This window comes from Diabrotica virgifera, chromosome 5 (assembly GCF_917563875.1).
Source record: "Diabrotica virgifera virgifera chromosome 5, PGI_DIABVI_V3a".
Taxonomy (NCBI): domain Eukaryota; kingdom Metazoa; phylum Arthropoda; class Insecta; order Coleoptera; family Chrysomelidae; genus Diabrotica; species Diabrotica virgifera.
In genome coordinates this window covers 81,751,325-81,774,614 of record NC_065447.1, presented here as the reverse complement: position 1 = coordinate 81,774,614, position 23,290 = coordinate 81,751,325, and the positions used below count along the sequence as shown (strand labels likewise).

At 33.6% G+C, this 23,290-nt stretch overlaps 1 protein-coding gene and 1 long non-coding RNA gene across 2 annotated transcripts in view; both read left to right on the top strand.

Annotated features, from left to right (window-relative positions):
• Positions 1 to 1,028: 1,028 nt before the first annotated feature.
• On the top strand, positions 1,029 to 2,505 carry LOC126884259 (uncharacterized). Its single transcript, XR_007697908.1, has 3 exons — positions 1,029 to 1,270; positions 1,370 to 1,635; positions 1,983 to 2,505. It is a non-coding gene; the product is annotated as an uncharacterized LOC126884259 (long non-coding RNA).
• A 2,907-nt stretch (positions 2,506 to 5,412) lies between these two features.
• Positions 5,413 to 23,290, top strand: part of LOC126884254 (zinc finger protein 235-like) — a 36,278-nt gene continuing 18,400 nt past the window's right edge. The window contains exon 1 of the mRNA XM_050650187.1: positions 5,413 to 7,095. Within this exon, the coding sequence (XP_050506144.1) occupies positions 6,738 to 7,095 (358 nt within the window). The 5' untranslated portion in view covers positions 5,413 to 6,737. The remainder of the gene's footprint in view (positions 7,096 to 23,290) is intronic.

Genomic DNA, 23,290 nt, shown 5'->3' with positions numbered 1-23,290 from the left:
CAAGACACAAGAGAAGCAACTGATAAAATTATGGAGGTCCGGCTATAAGACTCTGTGCCTATGCGCCCTTTCAAAATCGTAGAATACGGGAGACCTGCAGCAGGCCTGCTCGCGTAAACAGAGAGAGATCGCACGTTAATTCGGTGTTGGCGTCGTTCTATTTCAGGCTACGTTTTCAAGTGCCTGACCCAGGAAGAATATATAGAATCTTATACAGTACTACTGATACTACAAGGAGCGTACAATAATTATAACTACGGAGAAAATTTTTTGGATATTTTTACAAATAATTTGGATAATTTTTGCTATTTTATTGTAGGTATTGTGTCAAAATTTATAAATTACAATTTTGAAATAAGTAATTTATATTAATAATTTATATTATTGTACTACATTTGAAGAGGGTAGGCGGCGCCTACCTCCTACCTTGCCTACCCCGACGGGCCGCCCCTGCTGTGTTTAGGTCAGTCTACTTATAAGAATTTGTTAATTCCCAAAAATTGTATCAATAAAATTAATCTGTAATTTTAGCAACCATTGCACAACCATGTACTTGAACACTTTGAAAATAAAACAAAAGTTTAAATTATAAACACAACACTAAATAAATAATTTCTCACAATGGTCAAAAACCACACTTAAAAGTTTTAGAAATTCACACCACAGAATCAAGCTACTCAAATTTTCAAACACCTCACCTGACACAGTGTCTCAAGTACGATTGCGCGAAGCCGTGCAATAGGGCTTTTCATTCACAGTCATTTGTTTCGAGCTAATGTCATGTGTCATCAAATATTAATATATCTACGTCATACGTTATTGGTATCTACGTATCTACCAATGATACAAACCAAAGACGTATGTCGTAGATGTATTAATATTATGTGACACATGACAGAAGCTCGAAACAAATGACAATAGTAGTGTTCGCGCAGTACAAATCGAGCATACCCAGAGTAAGTTCGGGATTAGTTTCCAATGCGCAGGCGTCAACGTAAACTTATCCTGGACATGCTCAGGATTTTCGCTCCGCGAACAATTTTCGGATTCGCAATTAGGCAATCCAAACCACGTGACCTCTGGTTGGCACACAAACTAAAGAAGAGGTTATGTTTGTATCTATTTTTTAATGATTTTTCATTGTTTATCGTCGTATTTTGGATTCATTTGGATTTCGTTTCCTGTTTTTGTGAACTTTATAAACTTTACCACAATGCGAACTGATTATTTAAGGAAATTATTATTGGAAACTCCAGATGTTGCGAGAAAGGTAGGCGAAACAATGTTTATTTACTGTTCATTTTGCCCCGATATTTATCAATAATGATGAATTTTGCAAGCAATAACAGTATTTCTTTTATTGTTTTAGATATTTATTGAAGCTGAAAATAATTGGGGATTTAGATCCATACGGAATTCAGTCAGAATTGGATTTTACAGTAAAGTGCAGTCCATCAAGTTACTATTATAGATATGTATTTATACAGATCTGGTGGAGTCTCACAGTTGCTACTCTAAGCAGCAGATGAAAGCATACAAAAGCCTTCAGGCACATAAATATTTTACAGCTGGATTTGTTTTGAATGGAGTAAAAATTGTTAATGATTTCCTGATTTCCATATTATTGTTGGAAAGGTATGCCTTTATTTTATTTATTCACCATTAAGAAATATATGGATAACAGTATTAGTGTCTTTTGGATAAATTGGTTCTAAATATTAGATTTATTTACGTTTATATATCTGTATGAAACCAGACATATTGTCGTCCTAATCTGTAAACTGCGAACTCCATAATTCTCTGAAAATGATTTATTACTGCCATCTATTTGAATTACTGTCATGATTGTTCTAAAATTATATTATATGAATGTCTGATTTTAAATAAAGTATTCTCAATCATTGTAAAGAACGCAAATACTCTAATAAAAATAAATTTTTGTAGTTGAAGAATTTCCAAAAAAAATAAAATATTTTTTTTAGGTGAAGCATTTCCAAAAAGCTAATGCTAAACGACTAAATGCTTGGGTGGGGTGATAGCCAGTTCTGATGACATAGCAAATGCACATTGTATGCGTATGGCTGGTAATAGTGAAGTCTGCAGCCATATTGCAGCAATCCTATTTTTAGCTGAGTATGCCCAGAGCAAGACAGACGAAGAAGAACCCAATGCATGTACATATGTTACAGCTACATGGTTTGGAGATAGCAACATATGCATTCTCTGATGAAAAACTAATGAGTTTTGAAACTGTTCGGTCAGAGTGCTTGTTGCGCTCACTAAACGAACTGAAATATAAGAAGTCTTTGGCATTGTGTTGCAGCGATATGAAAATGGTTATTCATTTTTAATTATAATGTACTTCTTCATCATGAGTAATTATGTATTGGTCTTTTAGATGTGTATTTATTTTTGTAATTAGTATCAACTTGTAATGATAATATACATTTATCGTTTAAGGTACGACTATGTTTTGACTCTAAAATAAATGTTTTAAAAATCGAATCCTGCCTCTTTCTGTTAGTAACTACCCATGGATATCACAAATTGTGCTTACTGATAGGTTTGTTCGTAGAACGATCAGCAACTCTTGCCAACCATCAGACACATGCGCATTTGTAGTCTATGAATGCTAACTATTAACTGCACAACGCTAACTGTTAACTGCTCATGCATCTGATGGTTGGCAGCAGTTGCTAATCGTTTGTGTCGTACTACGAACAAACCTATTAGGTCTGGATCTTGTGTACCAAAAAAATTGATTAATAGCAAGCTGAAAATTTGTTAATAGTTTAACGGTGTCCAGTTGGACAAACTTTGATGTATTGTGACACTGGAACAGGGGTAGTTTTAATTGTGAAACAGTTTGGAAACTCAGATTTGGAACATCAGATTACGAAAACATCCCATAAATTTTGTCGGACAGAACATCCAATTGATCTGTTACCCTTTCATTAAATTCTCATGCAAAAATCAGACTGCTATTACTAACCAACATGATTCCTGTAGTTTGACATGGTCTTCGTGTTCTACTCATTAAAATGCCCAGTTGGTGATTTTTTCACCAGTCTGGTTTTTGCATGAGAGTTTAATGAATTGGTAGCAAATCAATTGGAAGTTTTATCTGACAAATTACATAAACATTTTCGTAGTTTAACGTTCCAAATTTTTAACCTGTTCTACAGTTTAAACTTCTAGTGTTCCCATACATCAAAGTTTGTCGGACTAGACACTGTTAAGCTATTAATAAATTTTCAGCTTGCTATTAATCAACTTTTTTTTGGTACGCGGGATCCAGGTCTATATGGAATAAATAAATAACAAAACAAATTCCCTGTCAAAACTGCATTTATTTTGAATAGAATGAAAAACAAAATAATATTGTTTTAACAAAATAGGGGATAAATGTTAAAATTTAGTATTAATAAAGTTTGTCACATTGGCCTAAAATTAATGTCACTAGTTACGTTAGTGTCACATATAAATAATTGTAATAATATTAATAAAAACCATAATTCCTAGCATGAGTGCGTCCTGTTTTTTGATAATTTAGTTAGGCGAGGAAACATAAATGAGTTTCTAATAGGGCTTTTCATTGATTGTCATTTGTTTCGAGCTTCCGTTAGATGTTGTATAATTCGTGTATAATATTACTATACACGGATTATAGGACATATGACAGAAGCTCAAAACAAATGACTGTGAATGAAAAGCCCTATAGAGGGAACACGAAAAAAATTAACATTATCCGATCAGCTCGACTTTCACAGTTCACTACTATACAAGCTACAGGCATGTTTTCAGCACTTTTTTTTTATTAATGGCTTTGACATAGCCAATTAGCCATTTTCAGCACTTAAAATCACCAAAAACGAAAAGTTTATAAAATAATTAATCCAATGAATGTCTTTAAATACTATATTAAGCTCAAAATCACGACAAAAAACAAATTAAAATTAACATTATTCTGATCAGTTGGACTTCCACAGTTCACTACTATACAAGTCACAGGCATGTTGTCAGCACTCAAAATCACCAAAAACGTAAAGTTTATAAACTAATTAATCTAATGAATGTCTTTTAATACTAAATTAGCTAAAAAATCACGACGAAAAACAAATACGAAAAATCAAAAATTACATTGAGTTTAGGTTAAGAACGGTTTTGTGTGCCAACCAAAGATCACGTGATTTAACTTTGACAGGTCGATGGATTCCCTAATGTAATGACGGGTTGCATACATTAAGGTTAGAGAAGGAAGCTTTTTGTTGTCTCTTTCTTATTTCGAAATAACGCTGTGTCTAGGTACACGCTAACGTGTACGTAATTAAAAAAGTTAGGTACACGCGAATTAAACTTCATTAAGCCAGTGACGTCATTATTTAGCGTGCGCAGTGACTTTATATTTTGGTACACGCTATTTTGATATGTTTGGTGTTTGTTGTTTGTTTGATAAAAAATATTTTTATTAAGGGAAGGGGAAGGGAAGCAAAACTATTCAGATATTTCAAACTTAATTGTAATAAAACAATATGCATGTATATAAAAGTATATTATATTCAGGTTAGCAAAATAAATATTACTTAACACGATATATACAAAATACTGTTAAAATAATTATACCAGTTTATATTGGTGTTTATTTTTGCTGTGGTGTTTATTTTTATTTATACAGGGAGTTGCACTTGTTACGATTTTAATAGAAAATTGGTTATAACTTTGTAAATACCCTGTATAACATAATAAACCTTTATATTTTTGTGATGTGGAAGTTAAGAAGATTTCAAACATAAAATAAAATATAGGGTGTTCCATTTAAAAAACATAACTTTGGTCTGCCACTATATTATCCAACTCCGCTGTAACATTCTAACTAATTTTAGTAATTTTGTAATATGAAGCTTAAAGTTTGCTAAACATTTTGTTACTAACTTTTATTGCTATCTATTACTCTAGCGGATCTACTGAGTTTTATCACACTAACCAATTGCCCCGTATATTTTATCTTATTACTTCTGCTACCCTTAAATTAAGGGCCTTAATCACGAATTTTTGTCTCTTATCTTTTTCATACTGTTTTAAAATGTTGTTAAACTAATTAAAAGAACTAAATAATTGTCCACACTCCATAGTTAATTAAAAAAAAACACTAAACAAGTAAAAAAATAAGGAAACTCTTTATAAATCAATATAAACATAGGCGATTATGTGTAAACATAACGCGATTAGACAAATTCTAACCACACTCTGACACTCACAATACTTACAGATACTTTACCACAGCATACACGCGGCTCAAATTAGCGTGTACCAAAAAACCCAGTCATAGTACACGCTAAATAATGACGTCACTGACTTAATGACGTTTAAGCGTGTACCTAACTTTTTTATTTGCATACACGTTAGCGTGTATTATACCTAGACACAGCGTCGAAATAAATGTCAAAAAAAATGCAAATGCAACAAATTTGTATGTCAACAAAGAGAAAAAGAAAAGAGAATAAAGGCAACAGGCAAAGGATTAACTTTCTATTCAATAATTCAATGCCTTTCTTAGAAGGTAGAAATTTGATAGTCTTTCTTTATTATTTCCACAATATAATGTGGTTATTTCCACTCTGAAATCCAGCTTACATTTTTGTAGAGTAAAAGATTGTTGATATGTAGATATAAAAATTACCTTTAACTTCATGAGGGTTGAACATTATCTGAAGGAAGGAATAATTTAGTAAAACAATCATTTCCAATTTTGATATCTATGTATTGAATTTAATGGGTTGTGGCATTGTATTATGGTTTATTACACCACAAAAATAATGAAATATAACAAGACACAAGAAATAGTTTCAGAATAAGTTTGATGTATTGTTTATGTTTTATTATATTCAATAAGAGACTAATTTAACTCATAAATTAAACTGAAAAATAAACCACAAGAATATGTAGGTACTTATAAGTTCATTTAGATAGAAGAAATTAAGTAAAAACAGACTACAATTTATTGTAATACATACTACCGTAATAGATAATTATCGAATATCGAATGAAAATAATACTTGAAAGGTACCTACTTATTTATAAACATACGAAATGGAAAACATTGACAAAAACAACAAAAAAGCTTTAATATAAAAAATATTAAAATTTGTTTGAAGAATATTTAAATGACACAACACTTTACATAATTTCAAAACTTTAAAAACCAGAATCTACATCTACAAGTTGTTTAACAAAACAATATTTTAGGTTAAGAATTGGAAGGAGTAAGAACAGAATGTCAAGAAATTCTTCCCAAATATTTTGTGCGCCTGTGCGAACTTAAAATCCGAAACAAAATCCTCGAACGTCGAGAGCGTACCCCGGGCATATTCAGGATCTTTTTTCTGTACTGCGCGAACACCGAATTAAAAATCCGGAGGGTGTTCAGAGGGAAAGATTTGGACTCCGCGAACGCCCAATTTTGTAATGCGCAGGCGTTCTCCCTCTGGACGTACTGCGCGATCAAAGCTAATCGATGAAAAGCCAGCCCTATGTGCAATTTACGAGACGCGCTCGGTCTGTCGATCAAAGCTATATTCTTTGCTATTACCAATTGACGTTGAATCCTTGACTGACGTTTTGGAACAAACAACAACAAAGCAACAAACTTATCAAAAATCAATTTCACTTATTTATTTCACAATTTCACTTTTCGGTTGTAAAATTGTCGAAATACAATACATAACAAATTTAATCAAATGGAAATAAAACAAGAATATAGTGAAACGTGCAAAGTAGAAATAGAGTGTAACGACTTGAATGATCCTCTTCTGGATGGCTTTAAATGTAAAATTAAGGAGGAATCTAATCCAGAAAGTACAAATCATACGTTTGATTGTTTAGCCTTAAAAGAATTTCCAATAGAGACTGTTTTGTATAAAGTAGAAAGAGAGTGTAACGACTTGGATGATCATCTTCTGAATGGCGTTAAGTGTGAAATTACAGAGGAATCTTATCGAGAAAGTGTATTCTTAAAGGAATTTCCAATAGAGACTGAAATAGAACAAGATAAAAATGAACCTACGTGTTTTAAAGCAAAACAAAACACCAAAGAAGGTAGGTAGTATGTTATTATAGGTACCTACATCCATTTTCCGTTTCAGTGCCTTTCACATCTTTCTAAGTATTATCCATACATTAATGGTTAAAAACGCATTTATAGTATATCTCAATATCTTAAGTATTGAGAAAAGGCTTTGAAGTTTTCATATTATTTTTTGTTTGGTACCTACCTACTGATGATACCTATATTGATATAAACTTGTGGGCATAGAAATCCGCCCACTTAAAAATTTGGTCATTTTTGATGTCTCATTTCCTAAACCTGTTGGCTGATTTAAGTGATTTTTTAAATATGTTATATAGCATCATTCTTTAACACGTTAATCGCCATGACATCCGACATTTGGATTTCAGATCCTGTGGTCGTATATGCCCCGACACCCATGGGGCAACCTTCACTACTAGTGTTAACATCAAAGCCTGTAACCCAATTGTAGTGCTTCGGAACACATTTATCTATATGAAAGTGTTTACAGAGAGGCCTGGCAGGCAATACTAGTGAATGAGCTCGGCACTTTTTATGTGTTTACTATAATTAAAAATTTTTCAAAAAAGTTATGAGGATTTATGAAAAAATATTTTTATTTTAATTAAATAATAGAGTTTTTATTAATTATACAGAATAATGGTGAACATCAAAAAAACATAGCAAACAATAAAAAACTTATTAGGTACATGCATCACATGAAAATTTTGATTTTGGTCCCTTCTGAGCTGTTTTTCTGCTTTCTTCAGCCCTTATTTTCACGTAACATTCTACACATTTTCGACGATCTTTTGAAGCAACTTCATGTGAAATATGCTTTATGTTATCATTTTCCGGCACTCTCCGGACATCTACTTCATCGATTTGTAACATACTTAGAGCTCTGAACTCTGTCTAAAATCTGTTATTGATATTTTGGCATTTGTCACCGTTTTGTATATTATAAAAGCGTTTACCACTGCTGAGCCAAGTAATATTTCAAATGCAAGTTTTCTATACCACTTAATCCCTTTAAGCAAAGGTGAAGAGTATGATTTCAACTGATTGGATAGATCTATGAATGACTTACATGAATTATAGTCAACTATAAGAGATTGATTTTCTAGGTCTGTTCCTCTTCTTGTCCTTTTATATTTAGTGGTTGTGTCAGTATGAATAGTGCTTAGGCAAAGAATATCACGTTTATCCTGCCATTTTAAAACAAATACTTCTGTATTACTCTCCTTTGCGTAAAGGTGTCCTTTATTTAATTTTTGTGCCTCTACATCCTTTGGATTGTTTTTTCTACTTTTCTTTAAAGTAGCGACAAGTTTCAACGAATGGATTGTAGACTAAACAAAACATCTGCAATTTTAGCACACACAGACTTGTTATAATTCGAAAAAAATGATAACTGATATTCTGGTTTCACGGCACTTGGTCGTCAGAGGATCTGAAACCCATAAGTAGGGCGTCATTTTCAAAATACATTTTTAGAGAATTTTTTTAATCTAGCACTTTATAACAGCCAGTACACCATATCCAGTGTAAACCTCTAATGATTTACTAGAAAAACTAAGTTGGGCCCGGGAGTGGGATATTTTTCGCTTCATTTAGGCGATTAACGTGTTAACCATACCGCTGTAATAATATTGTTGCTAAACAGGTAAATTTTCATTGTATACCGAGTGTATGAATCAACTGTGTTTTTTTTTTCTCAAAGTTCGCATCACCCTGTAGAATATTCTAATATTTATAAAATACTAAAAGTAAAACCCAACTATAGCCTCAGGTTTTCTTAATCTTAACCCCTTAATGTACACATTGATTTTGAAGTTTTGGTCAAAAAATGATTGGAATTTTTTTAATTGAAAATGTGGTGTTTATACAGGGTGTAACAAAAATACAGGTCATAAATTTAATCACATATTCTGGGACCAAAAATAATTTGATTGAACCTAACTTACCTTAGTACAAATGTGCATATAAAAAGAGTTACAACCCATTGAAGGTACAAATTGAAAATCGATTTTTTCCAATATATCGAAAACTATTAAAGATTTTATATTAAAATTGGACATGTAGTATTCTTATGGCAGTAGCATTTTAAGAAAAAATTATAGTGAAATTTGGACACCCCAAAAAAATTTTATGGGGGTTTTGTTCCTTTAAACTCCCCAAACTTTTGTGTACGTTCCAATTAAATTATTATTGTAGTACCATTAGTTAAACACAATATTTTTAAAACTTTTTTGGCTCTTAGTACTTTTTCGAAAAGTTAGTTTTTATCGAGATATTTTGAATATTTGTCAAATCCACCACATATTTGTATATGGTTAAGTACGATTATGGAGACTTGGTAATAATATGAAAATTTATGTATGATTTACATTTTTAGGTGTATTTTGAACCTTATTAAAATAGAAGCCACATCTCGATAAAAGGTGCCTTCTCGAAAAAATACAAAGAGGCCAATATTTTGAACCTTATTAAAATAGAAGCCACATCTCGATAAAAGGTGCCTTCTCGAAAAAATACAAAGAGGCCAAAAAGTTTTAAAAACACTGTGTTTAACTAATGGTACCGCAGTAATATTTTAATTGGAACGTACACAAATATTTGGGGGGTTTAAAAGAACAAAACCCCCATAAAATTTCTATGTAAACGTATTAAAAAATAAGCCTCAACTCGATAAATACTGCCTTATCGAAAAAATACTAAGAGGCAAAAAAATTTTGGGAATATTGAATTTAACTAATGGTACCACAAAAATAATTTAACTGAGACGTACACAAAAGTTTAATAATAATAATAATAACCCGTGGGAATTTTTTGTCAGTTCTTCTATCAGGCACGGCCCCCTGCGAATGGGGGATGCTTTCTGGGTATTCCTAGCGCCAGTACCCAGAGAGTAGCAGGGATACTTGCCATGGAACAAAAACTGACACCTGGCAGTAGGTATAAAATGCAAACCCATTAATATGGAGAATTATGATTTATGTTTAGGATCGCTGCCTGTGGATCGCCAGGGCACGTCTGGAGCCGGCGCTGAACGTGACAGCATGCGGGACGTCGGTGGCAGGGTGTTGAGGAGGCGGGCCCCTGTCATACAAACAGCTACAGCCCAACAACAACAACCACAAGTGAGCCAAACAACAGCAAGAGCTCCACCCGCCGAAGGTGCTGCGCTGGAACCTCAGCCGGCGCTCACTCAAGCGGGACGACCGAGGCAGCGCATGAAATGGACTGCGTCCATTAATGAAAACATTTTGCGCTTCTACTACAAGGTGACCAACCTCGGTCAAGAAACGATCGGCTACCGACAACAGCTGTATGCCGAATTTTGCAGAGAGTACCCAGATATTCAAGTATCGGAGCAACGAGTATCAGATCAATACCGGGTAATCATAAGGAACAACCTTATCCCAGAGGTTAGACGCGATACCATCAAAAGCGAAGTCGAACAGGAGATTAACAATCAAGGGCTAATTTTAGATCAAGTCCCTAATGAAATCCCTGATGAGCAGATTCCTGAGCTTCCCATACCAGAAACTCAACCTGATAATACACCGCAGGAAAACAACGAGTTACGTGGTAGCCTAGTAAACGAAATGGCTCGCGCCGTACAAGAGTTTAATGGAACAAACTCACTTAGCAGACCACCGCTACCAAGAATTAACTCTTGTAAGAAACTAGGTGCGCTGCTACAAATTGTGAACACTGAGGTCTTACCCAATTACGTCGTAGAAGCTCACACATTAGAATATTTGCATATGCTCCTCTACTGTGCAGCAACAGCAACTGCTAATGTAATGGGCATTAAGATCAGAACACGACGGGGTACTAATAACGGAAGAACTGGTAACAGAATTGCACCCTGGGAAAAAAGACTGCAAGGGAAGATTGAATTACTGCGTAGGGATATTGGCCAAGTCACAGAATATTTACGAGGAGTACCTAGTAGAAAAGTCATTAGGAGAGCTGAAGAAATAATGCGGAACACTGCAAGACACTCGAGATACGATCCAGACAATAACACAGCCCAACAGTGTCTGGATACATTAAAGCAAAAACTCTCCGTCTATTCAGGGCGACTAAGGAGGTACAAAGTTAGTAACAACCGAAAAAGTGACAACATACTTTTTGAAAATTCCGAGAAGGTGTTCTACCGAAAACTCAATTCCACCGTAGAAAGTGCCGACAAGTCTTACCCAAGCCAAGAAGAAATTCATGAGTTTTGGGGAAATCAACTTTCCACACCAGCTGCTTTTAACAACAATGCTGGATGGATAGAAGATACGACGCACAACTGTCACCACTACGTTACTGCTAACTACGAACCAGTCACGACTGAAGAGGTCTCAAATGTCATCAAAGAGCTTCATAACTGGAAATCCCCTGGACCAGACGGAGTTGAGAACTTCTGGCTTAAAAAGTTTTGGTGTATTCATGATTGTTTATCAACATTAATTAATAATGTTATTTCTAATCCGCAGGAAATACCATCATTTCTAACTCAGGGAACTACTTATTTAATACCAAAGGATCAAAATAACACCCAAGATCCATCCAAGTACCGCCCAATTACTTGTCTTCCAACTTTGTATAAATTGGTCACATCCTGTGTAACCCGGCGTATCTACCAACACTGTGCTCTAAACAATATCATAGAGCCTCAACAGAAAGGATGCGCTAAGGGTTCCATGGGTTGCAAAGAACAACTTATCATCGACTCAGTCATTTCTAACCAGGCATTCACAAAAAAAAGGAACCTTTTTACTGCTTTTATTGACTATAAGAAGGCCTTTGATTCAGTACCGCATGAATGGCTTATAGATATATTAAGAATATACAAAGTCGATGATAACATAGTGACCTTTTTAAGGCATAAAATGAGAGATTGGAAGACTAAAATTCACCTCCAAATACCCGGTGAAAACAATATCGCAATCAACCGGGGCCTGTTTCAAGGAGACTCGTTGAGTCCATTGTGGTTCTGCTTAGCTTTGAACCCCCTTTCCCAGCTATTAAACTCCACTGACTCAGGTTTTAACATTAGAAACAATAATACTGTGGTAGCGAAGCTCAATCATCTGTTGTATATGGATGATTTGAAATCAATGGCTTCCACTCGAGAACACCTAGAACAGATGCTAAAAACTGTAGAAACATTCTCTAATGATATTAGCATGCACTTCGGACTAGACAAGTGCCGTGTTTTGAATATAGTCAGAGGAAAGGTACAGCCCGGTGGATTCGATATGGACAACCTTGAAGGTTATGTTTGCGAGTTGTTTTGTTTATTTTTTCTTGAACAGTTTTTCAAAAAAACATTAAATTAGAGGTTTTTAAATACCTGATGTATAGTAGTTGATCAGCGATAAATTTTGTTGTTGTTACATTGGATTCTTAGTTTTTAAGCAGTTTAAGTGGAAAAAATCATAAAGCAGAAAAGTGAGGTTAACCATGCCTGCAGATTGTAAACAATGCAACTTGGAGATAACATCCCAAGACAAGAATATATATTGTGATTGCTGTAGGACGACTTTTCATCTGACAGAGGAATGTTCTGGAATGTCAGCATCTGAAATGAGGGCTGTAGTGCTTCAAAAAAGAACTTTAATGTTTCTATGCTTGGAGTGCCGAGATGCCTTCAAATCGGCTCCAATGGTAGTAAGAAAAATGAGTGAGTTACAAGATGAAGTTAACAGTCTTAAAAGGGAACTGCAGGAACTCAAATCTTCTCCAGTATCATCGAACATCGAGTTGATTTTAAGTGAAGCCCATGAACGCTCCATTAGGGCAAACAACCTTATGGTATATGATGTTCCCGAGTCTTCTGCTATTGATTTTCAGGATAAGATTAGACATGATACTCAGATTGTGCATCAGATTTTTGAGAAAGTAGGGCATCAAACCAAGGTACCAGATATTGTTAAGGTACTCAGAGTAGGTCAGAAAGGAAGAAACAACAAACCTAGACCAATCAAGATAATTTGCAATAATTCTGAAACTGTCAAGCACATTTTTCGTTCCAAAAGACGTCTAGAATCATTTAAAATATCATATGACTCAACAAAGCTACAACAAAATGCTTTTAAGTCAGCTAAGGAGGAATTGCAACGCAGAATAAGCAATGGTGAACCTGATCTTCAGATTAAATATATAAACGGGATACCAAAGGTTATAGCTAAAAGAATTAATCATAGAAATCAGGAAAACTAATCAATACCCCATTGATAGCTTACTACCAAAATGTGGGAGGACTTCGTACTAAGTTAGATGCTCTAAAAATGGCTGTGAATAGTTCCTCCTATGATATTTTAGTATTAGTTGAGAGCAACCTGTGCTGTGACTATTTGGATAGTGAATTGGAATGTCAAAATTACAATATATACCGTAATGATAGATCAAGTTTAACTAGTCAAAAATCACGAGGTGGTGGCATTCTTGTTTATGTACGTAAAACTATATCTTCTGCTAGAATCCATATAGAACAGGTAACTGTGGAGCAATGATTTATTTCTTGTAATTTTAAAAGTATAAAATTCATAATTGGAGGTCTGTATATTCCACCTAAGATGCCTGAAATATATTACAATAAACATTGTGAAGCAGTTGAAAATATTTTGCAAAGGTTTCCATTGAATAAAATATATTTATTTGGTGACTATAACTTACCAGATGCTAGGTGGTTTAATGACGATTATGGAGTTCGAGTAGAGTGTCCTGGTACATCGAATGCAGTAGGACTTGCTCAACAATTTGGTTTTTTGCAACTGTATCAATTAAATGAAATACCCAATAGTAGGAATATATATTTGGATCTGTTGTTTACAAATGACAAAAATGTACAACTTAGTAAATCTAAGGATTTTATTTTTGCTGATAGTTTGCACCATTTTAGTTACGAATGTACTTTAAACCTATTTTCTAACAATCAAGACTCTAGTACCTTATATCTACATGATTTTTACTATGATTTTAAGGCTATGGGTACATAATTCGCAAATATTTTACGTGTATCCCTACTTTTTCTGTCTTTACACGGCAAATTACGTGTAGTAAAATTCACACTGGTGTGGATATGTAAACATTACTAGAATGTCATTCTACTTGAAAATGTCATAATTAATTTAAAGAGATGGCTTTTGAATGTTCTTGGATAACTGTTATTTTTATAATTGCAAATTATTAATTCAGTTAATAAATGTGATAATTTTTTCACTAACTATGTTTTCAGTGATTGTAATAATTTATTTGTACAACAAAAACTAATAATCAATCGAGAAAAGAGGAAAAGTGTTAAAGTGATTTTTTAATAATATGTTGTTATTTTGGAACGCTTACAATTTTGAACATCTCTAACAACAAAATACTTGGATCACAGGATATATCTGATGTATTCTCTGCTTGGATCTTTCACAAATAATACACAATAAATAACTTTTTATTAAGTTCACGTCTTAAATCAATTATTTATCAAATACACTATATATCAATAATATTTAATCAATTTCTCAAAATATTCCCGATGCAATGTCAAATATTTAAAATTGTCACTGATTGTCAGTGTCTGACTGACAATATATGCTGACAATATTATATTCGGTTGAGTGCGTTGTAAGACAAAGACAGATTTGGAAAATATTACCACGGCATTGTGTTCATTTTTTTCAAATCCTGAAAAAACCAATAAATATTTTTGAAAAATTTAAACGCAGAATGAAAGACTAAATTATTACCGAGGGCCGAAAGTCCCTTAGAATAAATAAAAAGTTTATTTTGAATGAGATATTTGAATTTAAAAATCACACTAAATTTTCTCTTAGTTTTTTCACCCCTGTAACTTATTAAAATAAACATTGTAGAAGTTCTCAGGGACTTTCGGCCCTCGCTAATAACGTAATCTTTCATTCTGCGTTTAAATTTTTCCAAAATACTTATTAGTTTTCTCAGGATTTGAAAAAAATGAATCCCCATTTGAATAGCATTGCAGCCGAAAATACGTTCCGATCCTCTTAAGAATGCAAACTATTTTGGTCTTAATCATTTTTTAGCAAGTGTACGGTGGGAACAATGTTTCTCAAATAATATTAACGATTCAGTTAACAATTTTTATGAAATCTTGGGTATGGGAATTGCTCTTTTTGTACCTTTGAAAAAATATATATCTAGCAGTTTTCCTAAATGGTTTTCACCAGAATTGCGATACATAACATCTCAAAAGAGAAAAATGCATAAAACTTACAGTAAATCACAATTACATTCAGATTACCTAAGATTTTGTCAACTACGTGCAGAATGCAAACGAGTCAGAGAAGTATTTTGGTCTCAGTATATATCTCATGTAAATAATGAGTTCAAAACTAATCCTAGGTACTTTTGGAAGTATGTGCGCGACCTAAAGTCTAATCACTCACTACCTCACTCAATGCAGTATAATGAAGAGTTGGCAGAAAATGGCCAAGACATTGTGAACCTTTTTAAGGAATACTTTCAGACAGTCTACACTCCTGGAGACCAAAATAGTTCTGTGGATAGTTTAGTTTTACCTGTAAATTGTTCACAAAATATCGACTTTGCAGACATTTCTATACAAGAAATTTATAATAAAATTTTGCGTTTACCTAGTAAAACCACATTAGGTCCTGATGGGATACCCAATATTCTACTTAAAAGGTGTATCTGTACTCTTACAAAACCATTGCATGTTTTATATAATTTGTCCCTAACAACATCTGTTTTTCCTGATTACTGGAAAAATAGTTATATTATGCCTATTTACAAGAACGGAGATAAAAGCAATGTTAAGAACTATAGAAGTGTTTGCATACAGTCATCTATTCCCAAACTTTTTGACAGCTTGGTTTGTGGTCAGTTAAGTTGGTTATGTCGAAATTTAATAAATAAGAATCAGCATGGGTTTTTTTCGGGTCGATCTACTATTACCAATTTAGTTTTATATCAGAATAGATTAATAAATGCTATGGAAGACTTTAAACAAATTGATACAGTGTATACAGACTTTTCTAAAGCTTTTGATCGAGTTGACCATAGCATTTTCCTTAAGAGGCTCATCGATATTGGTTTTGGCATAATCACAGTCACCTGGGTCAAGAGTTTTCTGTCTGGCCACCAGCAGAAGGTTAAGGTTGGATCCTTTCTGTCAAACTCTATTGCAGTTACATCGGGCGTTCCTCAGGGTGGGCACTGCTCACCGATTTTCTTTGATCTGTTTGTGAATTCTATTTTCGACTGCTTTGAAAACAGTGATGCTTTAGCTTTTGCTGACGATTTTAAAATATCAAAGATAATTTCTAGTCCTTTGGACCAACACCTTCTGCAGGAAGACCTGGATAGATTGACACATTGGTGTACAGTAAACAAACTCAACCTAAATGTCTCAAAATGCTGTTACATTAGTTTTTTCAAAGGTAATAGGAAGATCAATACTTCATATAAAATAAATAATGAAGATCTGAAATATGTTTCAAAAGTTAAAGATTTAGGAGTGATTTTTGACGAGAGTTTGAGTTTTGTTGAACACATTAATTACATAACAGTTCAGTCTTCAAAAATGTTAGGATTTATTTTGAGACACTGTAGTAATTTTTCAGTTGACACTGTAAGAGGAGTTTATTGTTCTTTGGTGCGATCTAAACTTGAATATGGCTCTATAGTATGGTCTCCTTACCATGCAGTTCATAATATGACTGTTGAAAAAATTCAACACAAATTTTTGAGGTTCTGTGCATTTAAATTAGGTCAAACTATTGTAGATCACGATTATGCATTAATAGAAAACAGTTTAAAACTTAATACACTGGAAAATAGACGTAATCAAGTAGGATTAGTATTTTTGTATAACTTAATAAATGGAAATTTAGATTGCTGTGATCTATTACAGTGTATTAATGTTGATATACAAACTAGAAATCGAAGAGGTGATTTTATAACATTTTATATTCCTTTCCATCGCACAAGTTATGGCCAAAATTCACCTATAGATCGTTACTGTAAACTTATAAATGACAAACACATTGAAATTTTTGATATATCTCTGAATATGTTTAAAAATAATTTAAATAGAGTATTTATTTAATTTTCTTTTTGTTAGTTCTAAGGTTACAAGTACCTACCTATTCTTATTCTAATATTTGTTATCTAATTATAATTATTAAATGTTAATCTAATTATAATGTTAAAGTATTATTAGTACATATTTAGCTCGTAAACTTATTATTGTTAATTGTATAACTTTTAATGGGGTAATCCCGTCAATAAATAAATAAAAAAAAAAAAAATGGCCAGAACATCGAGGCCATGGGCGAAAACGATATGTACAAATATCTTGGGGTAAAGCAGGCGCGGAAAATTGACCATAAGCAAATGAAAACTGAGATAACTACTGAGTTTATACGAAGGGTAAAACAGCTGCTTCACTCACAGCTTAACAGTAAAAATTTGTTTAAGGCACTAAACACCTACGCTTGTTCCGCGCTTAGCTATTCATTTGGTATTGTTAGGTGGACAAAAACGGATATAGAACATCTTCAGTGAAAAGTACGAACACACCTCACAAAGGCACAAAAACACCACCCTAAAAGTGCAGTAGAACGAACGACATTACCCCGGTATTTAGGAGGACGAGGACTTATGGATATAGGTGAGCCATTAGATAAACATATTGCTAATTTAAGAACTTATTTTCAGATGCAGGCTGAGACATCTACTCTACACCGCGCTATTTGCGCAGTAGATGACACAACACCGATTAAACTGAGGGAACCAGAAATGCGCATAAACCACCTTACTAAGGACGAAAAACTGCGCACCTGGATGGGCAAACCTCTGCACGGGCGACATCCCAATGAGGTCAGCCAAGACTATGTCGACAATACAGCGTCGAACTATTGGTTGACATCGGGTAAGATGTTCCCTGAAACAGAAGGTTCAATACTAGCCATTCTGGATCAGGTTATACCAACTAAAATTTACCTGAAACACATCGTCAAAGACCCTCAGATCCAGAACGACAAATGCCGATATGGATGCCAAACCCAAGAAACCATCCAACATCTTACAGGGGGCTGCCAGGCTTTTGCTGCAACTGAATACAAGGAACGGCATGACGCAGTGGGAAAAATCCTTCATCAAGAGATAGCTATCAAGCTGGGACTTCTCCAAACTGACCATCTCCCATATTATCAATACGTCCCTGAGAGTATGCTTGAGGATGGCAACTACAAGCTATACTGGGACCGTACTGTGCTCACAGACCAAACAGTGGCACATAATAGACCAGATCTCGTACTAGTTAATAAAATAACAAGATAAACAACACTGATTGATGTAATGATACCTAACAACAATAATTTACGTAGTAAATTTACTGAAAAGATCGCCAAGTACAGAGATCTGGAAATTCAAATACGAAGACAATGGAGAATGCAAAGTACCCAGACGATACCTATTATTATGTCTACTACTGGAGTCATTCCGAAGAACCTCCTCGAAAACATAAAAAAGCTGGGTCTAAATGAACACCTTTATAAGACCATGCAGAAAGCTGTACTACTCGCGACGGCCAGATGTGTACGAAAATTTCTGGGAGATACTCCAGCATACCAAGTCACCTAGGGCTCGATAACACGGAAAGAGTCCCACCAGAGCTCAATCCTTTTGATACCGTAGGTATCTGGGATGAATCAATTTTCCCCTTAGAGGGAGTGTGAGCCGTATGACTAAATCTGGATAATAATAATAATAATATTTATTTCGAAAATTGTACATACATATATACATAGACACATACATATACGCAGAGCGAAATATTCGTCAACATAAAAAACTAAATTAAAATTACAGAAATCCTGTTAAATATTAGAATTCATAAAATCTATTACCTGATATGGTTCAATCTGCAATAGTAATTTACGCACAGCTTTTTTATATTGAGTTAATTGTGTTATTTTTCTAATGTCGTGGGGCAGTTTATTAAATAATTTCATGCAAGAATATTTGGCACCCTTCTCTGTCACAGTTAATCTGTGGATAGGATAAATATACTTAATCTCCCTATTGTTGTAACAATGTGTAGGTAGATTCATTTCAAACAGATATTTATTTCTAAAGAGGAATAGTAGACATTCCTCAATATATATTGCAGGTACTGTTAAAATATTATTAGATTTGAAAACTCCTCTGCAAGACGCTCCGAATCTCATTTTTTTAAATAATTCTTAGCACTCGTTTCTGACAAATAAATATTTTATCAAGTTCATTGCTTCCACCATAAAAAATTGCTCCAGAACGGACTAAAGATTTAAAATTTGAAAAATTGGGTGGTGTAAGGGAACAAAACCCCCATAAACTTTTTATGGGGTGCACAAATGTCATTATAATTTTTCTTTAAGATGTTCCTGCCATAAGAATGCCACATGCCCATTTTCAATAAAAAATCTCTAATAGTTTTCGATATACTTATTCAAAAAAATCGATTTTCATTTTGTAACTTCAAAGGGCTGTAACTTTTTTTTGTGCATATTTGTACTAAGGTAAGTTAGGTTTATTCGAACTATTTTTGGTCCCAGAATATGTGATTTAATTTATGACCTGTATTTTTGTTACACCCTGTATATAATTAAATTGAAAAAAAGTATTTTCAGTGGAGTAGCAACTTTACTTTACCTAGGGGTGAGGCGATAATAAATATTTTCTTCTTAATATATAGGTACTAATAATCTATGTAATATCTGTAAATCTATATAATTGTTAGGAAAATAAGTCATAAAATAGTTCCAAGAATAAAAAACACGATTCACTTCAGATTGCTTCAAATACACTAACACCTTGTATAAAAACAAAATAAGTACTGAAAATTCAACAAAATTCATTTGGTAAAAATTGTCAGTGGTGCGGACTGCAAGTTATTAGATAAATACAGAGAGAGTCTGTAAAGTGGAATAAATTCAATATCTCAAATACTAATTGTTTTTTTGGAAAATGCTCAGACCCGTCGATTAGTATTTCAAATTGTCCTTTTTGACATTCAATAAAAATGTATACAGGGTGTCCCAATTTAGAGATATGACGTCATCGTCGATTTTCTTAAATGGCAACACTGTCATTTTGATAGCTAATTTGATAGGGTTTGTAAAGTTATACATAACTGCAAAATATCAAATTTTTATTCTCTACCATTTACAAGATAATAGAAAATAACAAAGTTATATCTGTAATTTGGAATATATTCAATAATTAAAATACTAACTGTTTTTTTGAAAAATGCTCAGACCCGTCGATTAGTATATCAAATTGTCATTTTTGACATATAATAATAATGTATACAGGGTGTCCCAATTTAGAGATATGACGTCATCGTTGATTTTCTTAAATGGCAACACTATCATTTTGATAGCTATTTTGATAGCGTGTGTAAAGTTATACACATCTGAAAAATTTCAAAATTTTATTCCCTACCATTTACAAGATAATAAAAAATAACAAAGTTATGAAGAACAAGAAGTAATCAAATAATAATTGAATTTATTTATTTCAATTAAGCAAATGCTCATAACGTTGCCCATTGACAATTTGACAATAATTGAGGGCAACATTATGAGTTTTTGCTTAATTTATTGAAATAATTAAATTCAATTATTAGTTGATTACTTCTTTTTCATAACTTTGTTATTTTTTATTATCATCTAAATGGTAGAGAATACAAATTTGAAATTTTGCACTTGTGTATAACTTTACACACCCTATCAAAATAGCTATCAAAATGACAGTGTTGCCATTTAAGAAAATCAACGATGACGTCATATCTCTAAATTGGGACACCCTGTATACATTATTATTATATGTCAAAAAGGACAATTTGATATACTAATCGACGGGTCTGAGCATTTTTCAAAAAAACAGTTAGTATTTTAATTATTGAATATATTCCAAATTACAGATATAACTTTGTTATTTTCTATTATCTTGTAAATGGTAGAGAATAAAAATTTGATATTTTGCAGTTATGTATAACTTTACAAACCCTATCAAATTAGCTATCAAAATGACAGTGTTGCCATTTAAGAAAATCGACGATGACGTCATATCTCTAAATTGGGACACCCTGTATACATTTTTATTGAATGTCAAAAAGGACAATTTGAAATACTAATCGACGGGTCTGAGCATTTTCCAAAAAAACAATTAGTATTTGAGATATTGAATTTATTCCACTTTACAGACTCTCTCTGTATATATGATTATCGAAAATGAATAACCATTTTCAATTTCGTTGCAACACGAAACTACAGCCGCACCATATCCTAGCCCAATCAGAGAGTGCTGCAAGCACCTGTACCGGTTTCGAAACTTATTAGTCTCTCATCAGGAGGCACATTATGCTGCTCTCTCTGATCCAACCAGGACACAGCCCGGCGTGCACTCACGAATTGCAACGAACGATATGGCATGGATGCCCTAGCGGCAACTGCTACCAAAATACTCTAAGTTTTCAATCTAATAGCATACAAAACATCAAAAATGTTGCTCTACACCCTACCAGATTGAAAACAATGGGAACCTTCTCTGGTTACACCTCCGAGGCTTCTACAATTTGCAAGCCATAACGGATGCTGAGACTAAGGAAGATGAGGGAATTTTACAATTTATAATTCATGTCCCATCTGCTCAGCTCGGTAATGTTCCAACGAGAATGGTTCCCTTCGTACTCCAATCAGAGTAAACATGTAAATCAAACATGAATAACCATTTTCAATTTCGTTGCAACGAAACTACAGCCGCACCATATCCTAGCCCAATCAGAGAGTGCTGCAAGCACCTCTACCGGTTTCGAAACTTATTAGTCTCTCATCAGGAGGCACATATGCTGCTCTCTCTGATCCAACCAGGACAAACTCCGGCGTGCACTCACGAATTGCAACGAACGAAATGGCATGGATGCCCTAGCGGCAACTGCTACCAAAAGATAAAATAAATATGATTTTACAATGACTTACCACCGTTTGGACAATAAAAAAAAGTATTTATGTACCGCTATTTAGTACACTACGCTTCAAATAAAAATTGACTTTTAACAATTCTACAAAATTCAATGTATCAATAAGTGTCAATAGTTCCTACTGCAATTTATTAGATAAATAAATATCATTTTATAATGACAACACTACCTTGGCAATAAAAAAGGTAGAGATGTAAAAGAAGAAGAGATATAGAAAATATTTTACCGCTATTTAGATATTTATACTCTTTTAAACGAATACCAGCTTCGCAACTGCTTGAAAATTTTCAGATTCGAGCGTGTACAAAATTGACAGTAAGGCTCGCTTTTGTCATAGTCGAGCGCGTACATTAAGAGGTTAACATTCTGTTTTTTGATTCATTCGCTTATGTTTGATAATAAGAAAGTTAGGTACGTTAACAACTACACATGTTCTTCATCAATACAGGGTATTTCTAAATAAGTGATAAGGACTTTGACCGATTTTGTACTTTAATGCTATAAAAATCATATTTTAAATTTTGCTACATTTTTGTATATGCAAATACGTTATGGGTTTGGGCGTCTACTTTCAGTAGCTTAGATTATAATTACAAGAAAATAATCATGACTTAAAAAAATAAAAAATACCTTTGGTCTTTCACCCCATTTGGGGGGAAGTTATGCTTTTTGGCTGTTAAACTTATTTTTCTTTTAGGTGGGGTTAATTTGACCGTTTTTAAACCATTTTTTCTTAATTGGTTGTATCGGTGGATTTAACAACCCTTGGAATATTGATTCTTTTTTTTATTTAAAAATGAATTCTTAGATATTTATAAATTTGAATCATTAAAAATAATTTTATAAATTATACAGGGTGGCTGAAGTATACCACAATACATCTTTTTCTATGCCTTTGGTCAAATTCACCCCAGCGGTCAAAGCAACCCCATTTTACGGTATACTCATTTTTCATTATATAGGTATATAATGTTCTTGAATTCCTAAGTGGAGCATAGAACTTCAGTGAAAACGCTCCGTCGGTTTCTATTTTGCGCTAGGACCTTCACCTCATTCTGAATTCCTAAGTGGAGCATAGAGCTTCAGTGAAAACGCTCCATCGGGTTCTATTTGCGCTAGGACCTTCACCTCATTCCAAGACTTTCCTTGGCTTCTTATCTCGTCCATGATGGATCTTCTCCAAGTTTGTGCTGGGTGAC